General features: G+C 38.5%; 1 protein-coding gene across 3 annotated transcripts; it reads left to right on the top strand.

Moving 5' to 3' along the window:
• The first annotated feature begins 4 nt into the window (after window positions 1-4).
• On the top strand, window positions 5-16,172 carry rbm27 (RNA binding motif protein 27). Of its 3 annotated transcripts, none has more exons than XM_026327802.2 (21): window positions 5-381; window positions 1,911-2,029; window positions 2,627-2,754; window positions 3,087-3,163; window positions 3,776-3,999; window positions 4,465-4,779; window positions 5,407-5,634; window positions 6,473-6,655; window positions 7,657-7,803; window positions 7,922-8,075; window positions 8,305-8,458; window positions 8,774-9,007; window positions 9,111-9,233; window positions 9,816-9,941; window positions 10,128-10,202; window positions 10,305-10,481; window positions 10,843-10,947; window positions 12,277-12,504; window positions 12,608-12,691; window positions 12,836-12,955; window positions 13,670-16,172. In XM_026327802.2, exons 1-21 carry the CDS (start codon window positions 323-325, stop codon window positions 13,769-13,771), a joined length of 3,162 nt encoding a protein of 1,053 aa, XP_026183587.1. In that variant the 5' UTR covers window positions 5-322; the 3' UTR covers window positions 13,772-16,172. The 3 variants fall into 3 exon arrangements, with proteins under 3 accessions (XP_026183587.1, XP_026183588.1, XP_026183589.1); XM_026327803.2 differs by having other exon boundaries at window positions 6-381; window positions 9,114-9,233; XM_026327804.2 differs by lacking the exon at window positions 6,473-6,655 and having other exon boundaries at window positions 6-381.
• The last annotated feature ends 1,292 nt before the right edge of the window (window positions 16,173-17,464 follow it).

Below are 17,464 nucleotides of genomic sequence, written 5' to 3'. Positions count from 1 at the left end.
ATCGTTAGATATCTTGCAAGCTAGGACATTCAGCAGCGTCGTAAATATATTGGAAAACTACACATTTTAATGCTCAGCTGTAGCCTCCCTGGTATGAATTTAATGAATAGGGACTGAAGAAGGACAAGGGGGTGATTATTACGTCCGTTCTCTGGCCTGCGTTACGACAATTTGAATTGTGTTGCCATGCCGTAAAACATTTTGTCCGACCTGCCAGAGAAGACAGACAGAAGGCCCTAAAGCTTATAAATTTTTAGATGATGAAAGTAGGGTTATCACAACGCACTTCCATTTTATAATCAGTATTACAGTCGTTCTCACGATGATCATAGAAAATGTGGAAGCCTTGAAGTCATGGCTGGCAAAACTCCTGGAGCCAATGTAAGTGTTGAAGTGAAATGACATTTAGCTCGCATGCTAACTAGCTAACTAGCCAGTGGCATCGATGGGAGCTTGCTAGAATATGATGGCAAATTCTTGCACGAGTTAGCTCGCCACGACTGCCGCTAGCTTTTCTTGTTCAGCAACCCGAGACTGTAGGACTTTTCATTAACTAAATGACTTAAATTACGCACTGTTTGGGCTGTTTGTCGCACTGGTATTTCAGGTTAACGTTAGCTAGTTAACAAACCAGACACGTAACTAGTTGTCTCACTCTAATGTAACTTTCTCACAGCCATGAATGGCTTGCTACAAAGGCACCGATCATAAAGCTTAGCTTTCTTCTCTGCCTTGACTTGTGATTTAAATAGCAAACTGCTGAATCAATGTGGAACATCAGGCTTTACGTTACTGACTTTTTGTACCTTATAGCTGATGTCTTTTGCTCCTGGAGTCACCATAGTTACACAACTTGACTCGTTCACGTTCTTCTGGCATTTTAAACGTAAATTCATCAAATCATTTCATTACAACTGGTTGCCAATGCGTAAATACCTAATGATGCATTTAAACATGCGATGAGAAGTGTTGATGTGAGGATGGTCTAGCACTGATAGTGGACTCTTGATGGGGTTGACTTTACAAAAAGAGCCCAAACTGATCATATTTAGAGTTTCTAAATATAATTAACTTGGATCCAATTCCAGCTGACACTGGGTGAGAGAGAGGTTACACCCTAGACAAATAGCCTATGGACTCACATGGATAACATATAGAGACAGACTAACACTCACATTCACACCTACAGGCAGTTTAGAGCCACCAGTTAGCCTAACCCCATTCTGCATGTCTTTGTCTGGATTCAGACACAGATCCACTGCACCACCATGCTGCCCTGCTTAATTCTCTCTTTATATTAATAATTTACATAGGTGTTATTGTGCATCGAACCTGTTGTATACTCATTGTTAAGATGATGATACGGTCTTACATCACCCTTTGCTCAAAGAGGCACTTCATAAACTATTGTCTGCATTTAATATTTTATTTTGCTTATTTGAGTCTTTCTATATTGTTTCCTGGTGTTTACCAGTGTTTATTTATGTGTTTGATGTTGTATTGTCCTATTGGAAACCTATCATGCTGCCATAGGCACTGCTAAACTGAATGGGATTTATCTTGTTGAATAAAGGTTAGAAAATTTAAAAAAGCCTTTATGGAAAAAAAAAAAATTATAATGGATCTCTTTGCAATTTGCTAATTTGTGGTCACATATTGTTTGTCAGTTTTATGTTTTTGTTGTTTTATTTCAAATTATCTAATCTTTTTGTTGTTTCAATTCAAGTGACTGTGAAGGTTGTTTAAAGGTTTTACATATTTATCCAATTTAGGAAAAAATAGTTGTTTCCTTAGGGCTTTGTGTGTGTGTGTGTGTGTGTGTATAGTGTTTCTAAACCATGCTCACCACTTGTTGGCATATAAATACTGAATAGTTGACATTAAGAACCTGTATATTTTCTTATCTGCAGATGTGATGCTGATCCCTCTGCATTAGCAAACTATGTGGTGGCTCTTGTGAAGAAGGACAAACCAGAGAAGGAGCTGAAAGCACTTTGTGCTGATCAGCTTGATGTCTTCCTACAAAAAGGTATGAACTCCACACAAAGCAATATGCAAATTTTATTTCCACCATGCAGGAACGCCATTTATTTTTTTTTGCATCACTACTGACAGTAGTTGCTCAGCAATTATGTCACAAATCCTACTGGAACCAATGCCAATGACATTATGGAATTTACAAAGGTCCGGTTAGAAAAAAAACTTCAGAGCACATTGGTTATAATTTGAGCTAGACACCAGATCCCCGTGACCCTGGTTAAGGAATAAGCAGGTATAGAAAATGGATGGATATATATATATATATATATATATAAATGTGTGTGTGTGTGTGTGTGTGTGTGTGTGTGTGTGTGTGTATTTATATGTCTTCTCCTTTGCCCAATTTGGCCAGCAGGGGGTGCTTTGGATTATTTGAAAGTATTTCAGCAATTACACAAATTATTATTGATTTAGCTGTGTTCTCTTTCCTCACATTATTGGTTTTACTTGTTAATTGTACATTGTTACAATCAAAGGAGTACAGCAATGTGTTTACAGGGGTGTAATGGGTCTGGTAATGAATACTGGGAAGTGTTACACACTTCACTGAATTTAGCATTTCACATGATTAATATTGTCATTGCAGAGACAATAGGATTTGTCGATAAACTTTTTGAATGCCTGACAACCAAGAACTACCTGGGAAATCCTGCTGCTAAGGAAGCTCCTAAAGAGGAGGTCAAACCAACACCAATCAAATCTGATGTTGTGGAGGTAAGACGTCTTTGTAAAAAGCAGCTACTTTTGGAGAATAAATAACTATCCTATAAAAAAATGAGTCTAGTCCCATCTTTAAAGTGGCTTTGAAGATAAGTCATTAGAGCATGACGCAAAAATTAAATTTAGATTTTTTTTTATCGGGTTATGGATCAAGACATATGGTAAATGTCTCAATTAGTGACACTTTTTTTATGGTATCTTGACTTCTAATCAGTATTCTCTCCTGACTGACAAGAAATTTTGTGATTACATTTTTTACACCTAAATCTTTATATAAAAAAAATGTAGGGTCACTTAAATTATTGTTTTTTTTTTTTTACCTCAAGGCTGAAACTCCAGAGGAGGAGAGAGAAAACAGGTGGAGGAGAAGTCCCCTGAGAAACCGCTCTGACTTCGAGTCCAGGTATGGCTGTGGCTTTGAGGAATATGTTTCAGATCAGGTTAATGACGAAGCAAAAGCTATATGCAGATATTCTGTAAATCCAACGTCTCATGTTGAAATTTCCAATACATAGCACCTTCATTTTTACTGCTTTCTTTTGCATTTTGTATAGTTTCAAGTCTCATTAGTCCTGCTTTTAGTTTGAAGAAGACCCAACAACATCATCAACACTTCCTATAGATTTTTAACAGTGGCCTCCTTTCAGAAACGTTGTTATAGTTTTAATGTGAAAGAGATTGGAAAACGTTGGTTAACAGCAAGCAAAAGCAAATTAACAAAATGCATTGGAACAGATCTGGAGTTTTTCACTAAAATATGATAGTATTCTGATAGAACAAGGCAAATCTGTAATTTAAAGCCTCCCTCTAATAACAACTTGTCTCAGCTAAAAGCCTGGTTGTCTCTCCTGTGCAGTTAAATAAAGGCCACCACTTGAGAACTCATTTCACGGTGCATATTAATAGATACAGATACAGTTCCTGCTAAATCCCTCTGGCAAGCTGTCTGACTCTTGATTTAAAACAGTCATAAACATAGTTATTCAAATGTATTCCCATCTCATCAACCACACAGAAGCCGCGACGACAGGAGACGAGAAGAGCGCAAACGCAGAGACTTTGATCGGCATGGGAAAAGTGGCAGCGACTCCCACCGCGAGAGGGAGCGCCATGAGCGCCGCAGGGGCAGCCCCCGTGGGAGGAGCTACAGCCGGAGTCGCAGCCGGAGCCGCAGTCGCACTCGGAGTAGGAGTGGCAGCAGAGGAAAGAGCAGAGACAGAGAACACAGAGGAGGCAGAGGTGAGAAAGTTTTGTAACACCCCACCCACAGAGCCAATAACATCAGCACAAGGGACCAGACCCAGGAGTGTAGAAGTTCCTAAAGCTCCTGTCAGCACAGTTGAACTGTGGATTAGTGATGCAGAGGCACTGCTGGAGACATCCTGGTTGCAAGGTGCTTAAGATTGTTGTGGAGGGACTTGTCGATGTAGCCATTTGTATTATTTTCTTTTCTGTGGATTGTTTGGCACTGTTCCTGGGAGTGGTTATCTTTAAGGAACAATGTGGACAGCTTTGCAATCGCATCAATGGGGACTCAACAACACAGGCTGGAATTGGTCTTATTACCCACAAGGTTAATCTGCACGTTTGACATGATGGGATAGCAGCTATTTATAAAAAGCTAGCAGGGTTTAAATTTATGCTCTTTCAGTACTTTACTGTGTTTCGTTGAAATACCTTTATATTTCTGCTTGCCTTTAACAGACTTCAAATCAAAATTTGAAGTGGAAAGAAAGGATGCAGATGGTTACAACTCTTCCACCACATCCAATTCCCAGCAGCAGCACTCATCGCCTCTCCTGCCATTGCCGGCACCTCCGCACCCTTTTTCCTCATCTTCTTCATCATCCACTGGAGTCTCAGGAGCTGGAGGTGTTCCCATAGCAACACCAGCTCACCTGCCTGATAGCACGACAGATAGCTGGTCTGGCTACTATGGCGCCCAGAGACAAGATAGTGTTGGGAAGCCTTTCACCAACAAAAGTGCTTCACTCAAACAGCGTTGCAGGGACTATGATGGTAGGAATCATATTTTTCTCCTTACCCTTTTTCCCTGCTTTCTATCAGGTCTTCCTTTCATTGCTTGCTCTATCTTGAGGCCTTTTATTTGTTATGGTCCCTTAGTAATTTGCACTGTATTACCAAATATATTATCTGGGCAGTGAAAACTGGTATCACAATGAAAGATGCAGCTTTTTTCCTGCCATAAAGACCAAGTTGATTTTAAGCCTGTTTTTGATGTGATTATTGTAAAGCTACTCTCTTACGTAAATGCTACCATTAGTTCCCATGAGAGTTATTGATTGTCTTGCTTAGTGTCATCACTAATGACCACTGTTTAGCACACTCCCTAACCTCTCCCCAGTGAAAAGCATTAAAAAGGGTTTAAACATACCCACTGCCCCTGAAGCACAAAGCTTTCTGTCACGGTGTTCAAACAGAGCCACTAGGGACCCAGCTCCTTAATGAGACTGTAGGGTAAATACATGCACTGTACGTCTTAGCTGCTTTGAACCAAGACAGTATTTCATGTTGTTTATTTCTGCCCATTTGTTAATATTTTTTACATATTTTTATGTTTTTATATTTGAATCTCTTGATAATTTGACAGTTGACTGTTAACAATTTCTTTTCTCCCCCACACAGAAAAAGGATTTTGTGTCCGCGGTGACCATTGCCCATTCGATCATGGCAATGATCCCCTCATTGTGGATGATGTCAATCTACCAAATATGATTCCATTTCCACCCCCACCTGTTATGCCTCCTGCTGGCATGCCCATGCCCCCAATCACAAAACCACCTCCCTCCATCAGGATGCCTTCATTGCCACCCTATGGCCAGCCACCACCACCAGGCATCTTCCCCATGACCGGTAAGTAGTAGGTCATAAATGGCTAATTCAGAAATTGCATATTTTGCAATTTGATGTGAGTAGTAATGATTCCAATGGCTAATACAGCAATGAAAGCATCTTATGACTTTAATAAAGTGCTGCAGGTAGTATGGCTCTCCTCCTAAGTATTTGTTTGCCCCATGATACATATTGACACACTGAACTTGGACTCAGCTATATAGTTTTTTTTGTTATTGTCTTTTATTTCTTTTGCCTAATCTACTTATTTAAAGAGTGGATAGTTTAAGTAGTTAGATTTTTCATATATGTATTATGAAATCAGTATATTCCTCACTGATGGTGTGTGTGAGCTTGAGAGCTGTTTTGAGTCTGCCATCTGTCTGAGACATAAGCTTCCTTTTGTTCCACATGCACAAGTAAGGAGAAATGGAAAGTTATTTCTTTAGTTCCGTTTTTGCATTTTAAATCTGAAAGAAGATTGTTTATGTTGTGAACAACTATAGCTTCAGTGAAAATTCCCAAATGATTTCTCTTTCATATATGGTAGTATGAACATGAGTTAATGAACACACTGATAGTTCACTTTAATGTGAATTTTGAAAAACAAAGGAGAGTGGGATTAAAAAAAATTACTATTAATATGGTTTTACTGCTTCATTAAGTAATATTCTGGTTGTGGATTTTTGTGACTATAAATCAGATGGTAAATATATACTTATACTTATTTGGCATCAAATAAAGGTTTCTGCTTCCTGACACCATCCCTGTAATATTCAAACCTGATTCTCATGAAAAAGACTCACTGTCATACCTGCGATGTACCTGAGACATTAGCTTGAGCTTCTGTCTCCCTCAGGACCCCCACTAATAGTAACCAGTGGGATTGATACCCCCAACCACCAATCTGCAATCACTTCTTCTCCTCCTATCGGACCACCTGGTGTGGGGCTTCCACCTACTCTTCCTCCTCCTACTCCTCCACCTCCTGCTTCCTCCTCTACATCTGTGTCTCTTCGACCCCAATATGTCCAGTCTGAATGTAAGCAGAAATGCTTTTCCTATTCAGATTGGGGCTGTGTGTTTGGAAGCAGCATTGCTGTGGCTTTTCATTTGATGTTATGTTTTCCATTTTATTCATGATTGTTCTTGTTTTGCCTGTAATTTTAGTTTTTTTTTTTGTTTGTTTGTTTTTTTTTTTAAGTTGATTAGATTGTCTTTATAAAGTTGAACTATAATGATGAAGTCAGTGATGGTTAAATTCCTTTTTGTGGACTTTGAATATCCCTGTTTCTGTTATTCCTTACTTTTTAAGTTGATGATAATTTAGTGCATGTTGTGATGTACATGGATTTTGCCAGGTTGCAATAACAGCTATTGTCCAGAGGGTAGCACTATATGTCAACTTAAGAAACAAAGCTCCAAGCAATTAACATCAACTCTGCTGCATCTTATTGTGTTGAGTGTGTTTCCCATAATATTTCTCATGAATAATTTTTGTTGTTTTTTAAATATTCAACTTTGATAAAACTCTAAGTGTTAAATTTTGCTTTTTGGTTGCACTAAGCTGTCTCTCAATATAAAAAGAATAACTTTGTTTATTATCTTTTCATATATGCATTTTATTATGTTTTGTTGGTCTTGTATAATTATTTTAATTATTATGCAAAGCTCTTTTTAACACTAATTAAGTATTTTTTTGCCAGAACTGATTATTTTGATTATGCTTTTTATTGTGTAATTTGATTTTGTATCTTGTTTTTATTTACAGTCGTGTGCAAAAGTTTTAAGACCACCCCTGTGAAAACCCAGAATTTAGATCTCTACAATCATTGCTTTTTAAAACTATTTTTATCTGTTTTGCATGTAAAGTGGATTTACTATAACATGCATACTGCTATGGCATTAAAAGTGTATAAGCATTTGAGATATTATTGGCTTACTTTCATGGGTGGTCTTAAAATTTTGCACGACTATACTGTAGAATATTTTGTATGACCGGTGCTAATAGCCTATCTGGGTGTGCTCACTTTTACACATTAGATAACTATGATCCAGAGGGTTATAACCCAGAATCACCCGCCCTGACTGCAGCAGTTCGTAACCCGTATCGTCAGTTCATTCCTCGTGTGCAAACCCAGCGCTCCAATCTCATCGGCCTGACCTCCAGCGAAGGACAAGGCTCCAGAGGTAGCAAGTATTGCCCTTCTTAGTGCTCATATTTTTCCTACTTTTACAGACTGTAAATTGGAAAAGTCCTTCATTATTATTATTGTTTCTCTGTTTGTGTTTGTATGGACATTTTTAGCTGCCAACATAGTGATTCAGACAGAGCCTTCCATTGCAACCAGCACTCCTGGAGGTAACGTGTCCCGTTTCAACACAGAGCCAGACAGTAGGAAGAGAACCATGGCACCCAGTACAACTGAGGGGCCAGCAGTTAAAAAACCGTGGATGGAGAAGTAAGGATTCAATGGCGCACACACACTGGTTTCCCTACCATCTGAAATATTGATATTCAAAGGAGAGACAATATAACTGTATATTTCCTATAAGACAGACACTCACCCTATCAGTCTGTGTTCCATTTACTGACATTCATCATTGGTGATTTTAACCAAAATGTTGACTAGCTTGTGTCTTGCAGTATTCTAAAATGGCACAACAACAGACTGTTTCTCTCTGTTTTAGGCCAAACTTTAATAACCAAAATAAGAACAGTTTTACCAAGAAGAATCACTATGTCAACACTAAGCTGGAGGTGCGCAAAATCCCACGTGAGCTCAACAACATCACAAAGCTCAATGAGCACTTCAGCAAGTTTGGAACCATCGTCAATATACAGGTAGGATGCAACATTGTGTATAGCCAAGGTTATTTCAAGTAGAACAGTGAGGGTTATGGAAAACTAAATTACCAAAAAGTTTAATTTAATTTAGCATATTTTTCAGATGCCTCAGAAATATTGAGTAGGATTCTCACTAAAGGCACCAAAATTACTGTGTGTGACATAAAATGTAAACACCAAAATTCATTGTGGTAAATATTTAAATTTAATAATGTCCTGCTACTTTGGATAATACATTTTTCTGAAATTCGGCACTATAGAAAAATCAATTTCATACCTAATTAGTGTACTATTTTTTTTTTTTTAATCCAGGTTGCATTTGGTGGAGACCCTGAGGCAGCATTGATTCAGTACACAAAGAATGAAGAGGCCAGACGGGCCATATCCAACACAGAGGCAGTGCTCAACAACCGCTTCATCCGCGTGTACTGGCACCGTGAGCCTGGCAACAGCACCACAGGGCTTCAGCAGCAGGATCAGAGCTCAGGAAGCCAGGTAGCTGGATCAGCACCCAGCCAGGGGCCACAGCACAGCAATGTGCATAAGGTTAGTACAGAGATTACTCCGATTGTTATGTCTACATTTTACTATGTTTCTGAAATCTTTTGTCTGATTTACCTTTTCCTTATTTTATTTACATGCTGTTAAGCAGCACAATCCAGCTGCCTATGTTTTGAACAAGACTGCACTCAAGCATCGTCTGCCCACAGCAGCCGGAACCACATCTACAACCAAGCCAGACAGTCTGAACCCAAACACGGACACTGTCACTGTATGTTGCAGACTTTATGCATGTGTGAGAGTGTGTGAGGTGAAATGGCATTTCCAAAAGGATTTGTTTTAACATGCTTGAAATGCCAAGATATTTTAAAGAGTTTTGTCATCAGTAAGTGAGTTTCCATCCAAATGTAACACACATTTAACCCAGCTTTGAAAATATCATAAAAAGAAGAATGTCAGTTGGTTGGTTCATCAAGATAAACAGCTGGTGGTGTTAATTTTTCAGCCAGTGCCATTAAATTCTTCTGGAAGAACAAGGCTCAACAAATGTAATAATCTCAAACAATCAAAAGGAATTGTGTAAAACAGGATGGAATTATGGCATTGAAGTTTTTTTTCATGTGTTAATTTATGCAACATTAGTGTTCTCACTCTATACAGATCTGTTTGTGTCTGCTGTACCAGTCAGCAATAGTACAGAAGAATCAATCATTTGCTTGCATGTATACGCCATGTGAAATTCATTTAGGAGCTGTTGGAGATAGTACATTATAATATGTGTTTGTGTCTACTGCTGTCTACAATCCCATTTTAATGGCATAAATGTGTCACTTGCTCTCTGTGTGGTACTTAGGTGGCACCTCCACTGACAAACACCCAGAAGGGCCCTTACACTTCCACAACCCTCAAGTCGTCCTCAAAGAGTCTTGGGAAAACAGGAAAAGCACTCGAAGCACAGGAAGTCCTAAAGAAGAAACAGGCATGTAGCTTAATTTTTTAATACGTTTTTTGGCTGTTACAAGAATAGCAGAGCTAGGATTAGCCACTTGTTTTTCTCAGGGCTACCAGTGAGGCAAGCTCCTACTGAGAGTTAAAATGTCCACCAACAGTAGTGTATTGTCCACCTTATTGAGTGTATTTCAATATGCACTTTTTTTTCTTTTAGGAGGCATTAAAACTCCAGCAGGACATGAGAAAGAAGAAACAGGAGATGTTGAAGACACAGATTGAGTGTCAGAAGGTAAAACAGGCCTTAACAGCCCCGTCCAATCATCTTTATTTTTCCTGTATTCTGCCAGTGCCCAGCTTTTCCCTCCCTCACTGCCTATCCTCCTTCTTCCAGGCCTTGATAAACCGCCTGGAAAAGAACCGGGGCATGAAGCCTGAAGAGAGAGCCAACATCATGAAGACCCTGAAGGACCTGACGGACAAGATCACCCAACTGCAGAATGAAATGAACCCTGCCTCCCAGGTCTCCAGTGCCAAAGGCAACCACAGCCAGCCCAAGACCATGAATGATGTAAGTTTGGGTCCTTTTGACTAGTAACATGCATCATCTCCTTCAAACAGGGACAGTCAAATGTAGTGCTTTCTTTCAATTTCAGCATGGAAACTGGGTGTGTAGATTTTTTTTAACTCTCAATATATACACATCACCAGCTAATGATTTGATCATTTTTCATTGACACACCTTGTTGGGCAGTGTGTGCACAAAAGGTGATCTGATTATATCTGTTAGTCTTATTTGTAAACAGAGTTTGGGTGCTGGGTTATTTTTGCAGACCTTGCCTGTGGGTCTGTCTTGAAATTGTCAGTTTTTTAATTACTTCTCTGTGTATAGGGAACAGAAATATTTCTCAATTTCCATGACATGTGTCTAGGCCCAGAAGGCATTGCTGGATGCAGAGCTGGACTTTCACAAAAAGATGAGCTCTGGAGAAGACACATCAGACCTAAAGAAAAAACTAGGGCAGCTTAAGGTGGAGGTAATACACACACACACAGAAACACACAATACACAACAACAGACCAAACATCGGAAAAGATAGCTAGCAGCACTGCAAACATGGATCATCAGCATTTTTCTTGAGTCTGAAATTGATGTGATATCAGGAAATGCATCACAAGAAGTGAGCAGATATTCACTTGTATCACTCAATACTGTTGTTTCTAAAATGAGAAAAATAACAGACGTGGACAGGTTGGGATCAAAGGCGGAAACAAATATTTGCACACTGTGTAAATTTCCAAAACAGATCCAAACAGCAACAAAACTGACAGTTACAGCAGATCAGCTTTTACAAGCCGTTATAAGTTTTCTTCAGATCTGGGCCATGAAGAATTCATAAACTATGGAAAACTTTATCTGAAGAAAATGTGTGTAACCGCTCCATGTCCTGATGCTCAGAGACATGATTTCATAACTTAATAATCATGTAAAAACTCACTAAATATATATGTTATATAATGTATATGTTATACAACCGTCACTAAGTAATAAAAATGCAAGATGATAAGGTAAAATAAAATATATCGCTATTTGTTTTCCATAATTTATGTTTTTTTTCCATGAAAAGGAAAAAATTTACCCAGGTCTATGCTGCATCCAAAGCTCTTAGTCACCTCACTCTTGGACCACGTCCCTTCTTCTCTTCACATTAGTAGCACACACAAACACAGACTTCATTGTCAAGATCAGCCTAACAAGACCATAGCTTTTGTTAGCAACACCCTGCCTAGCATGTTTTTTCCCCCCTCTACCCCCGTGGGTCCCAAATTAGCTAGCTGTTAAAAATGCATATCCCCTCCATCCATCCAAACCCAACCCTCCTGCACATTAAACTGCAGCCACTTAAGCAAGCCCAGAGGAGCAGCCGCTAACGAAGCCAAATCAGACACAGGTCCTACCCTGATGGAGCCCATCTCATTAAAGTTTGAGCCTCTGGGCCTTGTAAGAAAATCGACGGATGACAATTAGAGGGAGAAGTGAGGGAGGGACAAATGGAAGAGAGTGGTTGTGAGTGGTTAGGAAGCAAGGAGATGTCTCTCCAAAAATGCAGGACTGACCGCTAATGGTAAAGGGCAGTATGTGACAGGACAGCAGAGTCAAGTGTCTACTGAAATTTGGCATGTGTAATTTACATTAATTTGCACAGCATTAAGTTGCACAGTCTGGTTAAGTTACACATCTATTCAGATAATTTGTTTTTAACACAGCCAGGTGGCGCCCATATATTCTTGTCTGTGTGTACTGAGCCAAACAGCAGCCAATCAGTAGCTCTATAACATTAAACCTCCCCTCTTTCAACCTTTAGGCGACACGTTTGGGTCTGATCCGGCCATCAACAGGTCGAGGTCGAGGTCGAGGGAAGATGGCATTGGAGCACGGTTCGATGCCCATAGGCCGTGGCAGGGGCCGAAGTCGTGAGATTATGGCTCGTGGTGGGGCCTTGAACCGCATGGTGGTTGACCACAGACCCAGAGCCCTGGCTATTATAGGAGTTACTCAGGAGGAGAAAGAAGAGTTGAGGCCTCACTTTGTGGTGAGGACTGTATTACTGTGTTTCAGGAGATAAGCTGTTACACACACTTTAAATGGTTATTGTCCAGTTACTCTGAAATTCATGTTCTTTTCTGTAATCTTAGAAATTTGGTGAAATCGAGGATCTCCGTGACCAAGATGCGAACAGTGTTGTCATGACCTTTAAAACACGAAGTGAAGCAGAGAATGTAAGTCACACAACTCCAAATGAGACCAGTCTGTCTCTGCCTTTCTTTCTTCTTTCTCCCCTTTTTCGTTTTACTTGTACAACCCAGTGAAAGCTGGTATGGTATGACTTTCATTTGCATATGACTTGCTGTTTTGTTTTCTAGGCAGCTAACCAGGGAGCCAAGTTCAAAGGTCGTGTGCTTCAGATTTCCTGGTATAAGCCCAAGACACCCTCTGTGACAACAGAGCCAGAGGAGGAAGAGGTTAAAGATGAGGACAATGCGGTAGGATGCATTCTTCACAAATCCAAGCACTTGACATATGATTTTATCACTTAGTAACATATAGGGCCTTGGAAGCAGAATAGGACATCCATGCACAGCAAAACTTAAAGTTCTGAGTTGGGAAGCTTTCGGAAGTTTTACGTATATTCCCAGATTTTACTTGTACATTTCTTACCAGGGCTTCTGAATTTTTCACTGCAGCTCCCAAAGGAAAATCAGGGCAGGCCTCTCAGTACTAAGAGCATCTTAGCCCTTTGAGTAAAACTGCATTATTGTCAGGTGAAATCCTCATAATATACTGTAATTTCATGTTTAAAGTCACATTTTTGAGGTTGTGGTCATCCTTATGTGTAAGTTTGTTTTGTGACCTCCAGGAGCGATAACATCATTTAAATATGCATTTAAGAATTTTTTGGAATCTGTAACGAATCTGAATATGTTTTCGCAAAGCCTTTCTCCCTTCAGTCCAATAAGTGTCACTTATTAAATATCTTCCCCAGGAAACTTTTAATAGACTTTGAGGCAGACATTCCACACATCCTCTTAGTGCTGACAAATTCAAAATACCACTTTATTAGACATATCTGAACAATCTGATTTGCATCAACCCCCCCAAAATCCCTCCTAGGTAACGGTTGTAATAGCTAACAGTTTTAGGAATCACTGATGTCAAAAAACATAGAAAATTAGATTTGTTTTCTTTCATTCAAACAGAAGGAAGCTAGTTCTTACTTGCCTGGGGAAGAGGATGAGGAAGAGGAGGAGGAGGATGATGATGAAGACGATGAGTATGAAAGCCGATCTTGGAGACGATGAAGGCATTGTGATTCGTCTTTGCCTGCTCTCAAGCAAAATCGGTGGTCATTTTTTCCCCACATGCAGATAAAATCAATGCAACAGAACTCACGTTTTCCTTTCCAGTATTTTCATTCTAAGTAATTTTAGAATCTAATCAAAGTTAAAAAGTCTTTACTTTATTGTACATCACAAGAAGTTTAGAGGGCTGACACTTTTTCTATCCCTCGACTAAATATTTATTTAAAACATCTCACTTTTGCTGAGAGAGATAAATATTAAGTTGTTCTTATAGATAGAAAAACATATGTAAGTTTCGGTGTGCTTACCAGATGATAAATATCGGTAATGCACGACTTTTGTGTTGACTGTGAATAGGTATTTTTATACATACTGTATTTAAAATCTTTTCTCACCAGTTTTTGAAAAATCTTGTCTTCTGTTCGGGGAGAGTCATTCCATCACCAATAGAGATGTTCTCTGTTACAACAAGAGAGATATTTATTTTTCCACTGCATAAATCCACTGAGTTGTACCTACCTTCCAGTTCATTTTGCTCAGTGTGTTTTGGTATGGGACAGCCCAAAATGTTAAAGGTTTTTGACAGTGTCTGTGAGTGCTGGCATGAATACATGCTGGCTTCTTGATGTTAATGTCTTCCTAAATTAACCAAGCTCAGCCAGTTCACCCTGCTCAGCACCCAGAAACGCTGATACTATACCATGACCACTTTAGAGCCATTACAGGTAGAGAAGAAACCAGTGCAATAGAAAAACTCAATGTTTACAAATTCCATGTCCATGCACCCCAGATACTGTCTCGTAGTACATATTCAAATTTCCCATCTTATATTTTGTTGTTCACTCCATGTCTAGTGCCACTCTGTGTAAATACAAACACCCACACAGGTGTCCTACATTTTCTAAGAGTGTGTAACTTTGCTCACTTGTTTTATTTGGTCATCCAAAAGGCCTAACAGGACAAGTATCAGATCACCCATGTAAGGGATACAAGATTTATAGACAGGTGTTTGAATGTAATACTGAACAGTTGAGATATACACATCTCAACAATTAAACTTTTTTTTCGCCTTACACAGTCAGCATTTGCTGAATTTTTACACAATTTGTGATTTACTTTTGTAAATTTTGTAAATGCTTGAAAGAGAAATTAGTGTTGTACTTTGATTTTTGTTTTTCTGTCATTTTAAATGAATGGCAAGGTCGTGTTGGCAGAAAAGGTTAAAGAATACATAGTGTTTCTGCCCATTTGCAAGAATTTTGTATTTACTAATTTAGTTTATTTTGTTATTTCACTAAATTTGTCATCTAAGTAGCACATTTTCTTCAAAGAGAGCTGCTCTGAGCTATTGAAAACACTTTGACAAAAGGTACAGGGAGTCATGCATCTTTGCCTGCATCTTAATGTTGTCAGACAGAGCTGAAATCCACTGTACAAGTGTAACCAGAATGTGCACGTTTCTTCACAAAGCTTTATGTTTTGCCTTCTTTACAGAAACTGTATTTCAGAATCCTCAAGGTGGGAGGAATAAAATTCATTGAAGTTTATGTGAAAAGATAACATAATACAAATTTGACATTACAGAAAGTTCTTACTTTTGTTGCTTTCCTTAAATAACTATTTACATGCTTGACATGTTGAATACTTATCACAATTCATCTGATTATATCCAGTAACGTAACCAGTCAGACTGAAACAGCAAAACAAAGGAGAGCTATCAGTTAACGTTTAATAGTCTTGCTTATTTATAAAGTCATGCAGGAAGAAATCAGCCTGTAAATATAAAGACAGATTTCTCCCAGCATGTGGATAGTCAGTAACTAAGAATTTCCTCCCACCTACAACATGCACTGATTGCTAGTTTGGATTGCATGTCTCACTGTTCTAAAAATTGGCCTGTCAGTGACCTAATTTTTCATATTATAACCCTTGAGTTGATGTTTTTATCTTAAAATGTGTTTCATTTGTGCAATGCAAAGTGGAAGCTTTGCCCTTTGTACTCTAAGATGATTTGCTAATGTGATTTTTTTTTTTTCTCTTCTCTATTTTTTATGAGGTCACTGGCAGTTTTATAGGACAAAGCTATACTGGCAGGTTTTAGTGTTAAGTGAGGATTCACAGAAGGTCTCCCACTTTTTTTTTTTTTACTATCTTGTGTATGTTACTATCACATAATAGTGTAAAAAATGTAAAATGTTTATTGGATAATAGTTTTGGATTTGTTACTGTTTATATTTGCAGGATGTGGATGTATTTTCTTCATGTATTTTGTTTGTAAAAAATGAATTTCTAATTTACTAGCATGTTTGCTTTTGCCAATAAAGATGGAGGAATGGGGTGCTCATAAGATGATCAAAAAAGGAAAAAAAAAATACAATTTGAATTGGATCTCTGAGAGAAGGAGAAAAAAAAAAAAGCTAGAAAAATTGACCCAAAAAAAATGAAAAAGAAGTCAACTTTGGCAAGGGGAAAAAAAAAATCAAGCAAAAGCATTCCAGAAAATATGACCTTAAATTCTTGTGTGGTCTCCTTCATTTTGCACGTTGTTTGTGTTGCATGCTGAATAGCAAAGTTACTTTTATTGGTTTAAATGCACATCTAGCTCTTTTGAAGTCTGTATAGTCGGAGTAGAAATGGCATGTTTTACATTTGAGCTCTGCTAGCCAATCCCTGAATAGTCTTAGGTAAAAATGTTAAGTATCAATTTCAATAAGATCAAACTACTGGTCTTCAAATCTAAGATTTTTTTTTTTTTTTTCGTTAAACGCACATTGCGAATAGGCAGACAGGAAACACAAACAGACCTGCGACATAGTGTCCAGACTCAAACTGGCGACTTAGTGGCCTGCGCTCATACACATATGCCACTTACCTGTCAAGGCACTCTAAGGACTAACTTGACTGATTTCAACTGTCGCAAATACAGTCAAGCAAAAAATGTACAAATGATAAAATTTTTGTACAATATTTATACAATACTACATATAGCTATATCACCTTACTATACATAATCACACCTACAGACAAATACTTTTATGTTTTCTAATAAGCTCAATGATTTAATCATTTAGGTTAAACACATCAACTGGTTCATCACTTTCCTGACAATAACACATAACCAACAAGTAAGCTAAAGGCACCAAATCTGAGCTGAGGTGTTCGCTACTCAAAAATTGCACCCTTGGCTTTATGTACTGTTTTCATATAACAGAAAACATTGTAGTGCCTTACATAGAACACAAACAAAAGGAGAAGCTGTGATCAAATCATTCATTTTTAAAGCTTGTTTGGTGTCAGTTTAACCCACGGCTGGAAGGGTTTAGGATGGCCATTAAAAGTAAAACCTGAACAGTGGTAGTGTGATGTGTCCTGATTATTTTAATGGCCTATTGACAGCCAATCAGAAATGTGGCCATGGACAATTAACCCAGGGCTCTAAATATTCCTCAGGATAGGCTACAGTCAATCAATCATCCATTAATATGAAAAGAATAAGTTATACTCATGCACTTTAGGCACAATGTAAGTCTATACCATAGGGGCAAACCTAATTGGACAATCAATATAAACTAATACCATCTTATTAATAAGCTAATCATTATATTAGTTTGATACCCATGCCCTCCAACAAATCCCACCACCTCACTGCAGGCTATAGACTGTGACCTTTGACGCCCACTTAAATTAAACCAG

Source organism: Mastacembelus armatus, chromosome 14 (assembly GCF_900324485.2).
Source record: "Mastacembelus armatus chromosome 14, fMasArm1.2, whole genome shotgun sequence".
Taxonomy (NCBI): Eukaryota; Metazoa; Chordata; class Actinopteri; order Synbranchiformes; family Mastacembelidae; genus Mastacembelus; species Mastacembelus armatus.
Note: the sequence above shows the minus strand (reverse complement) of the source record. Positions and strands in the feature narration are given on the sequence as shown.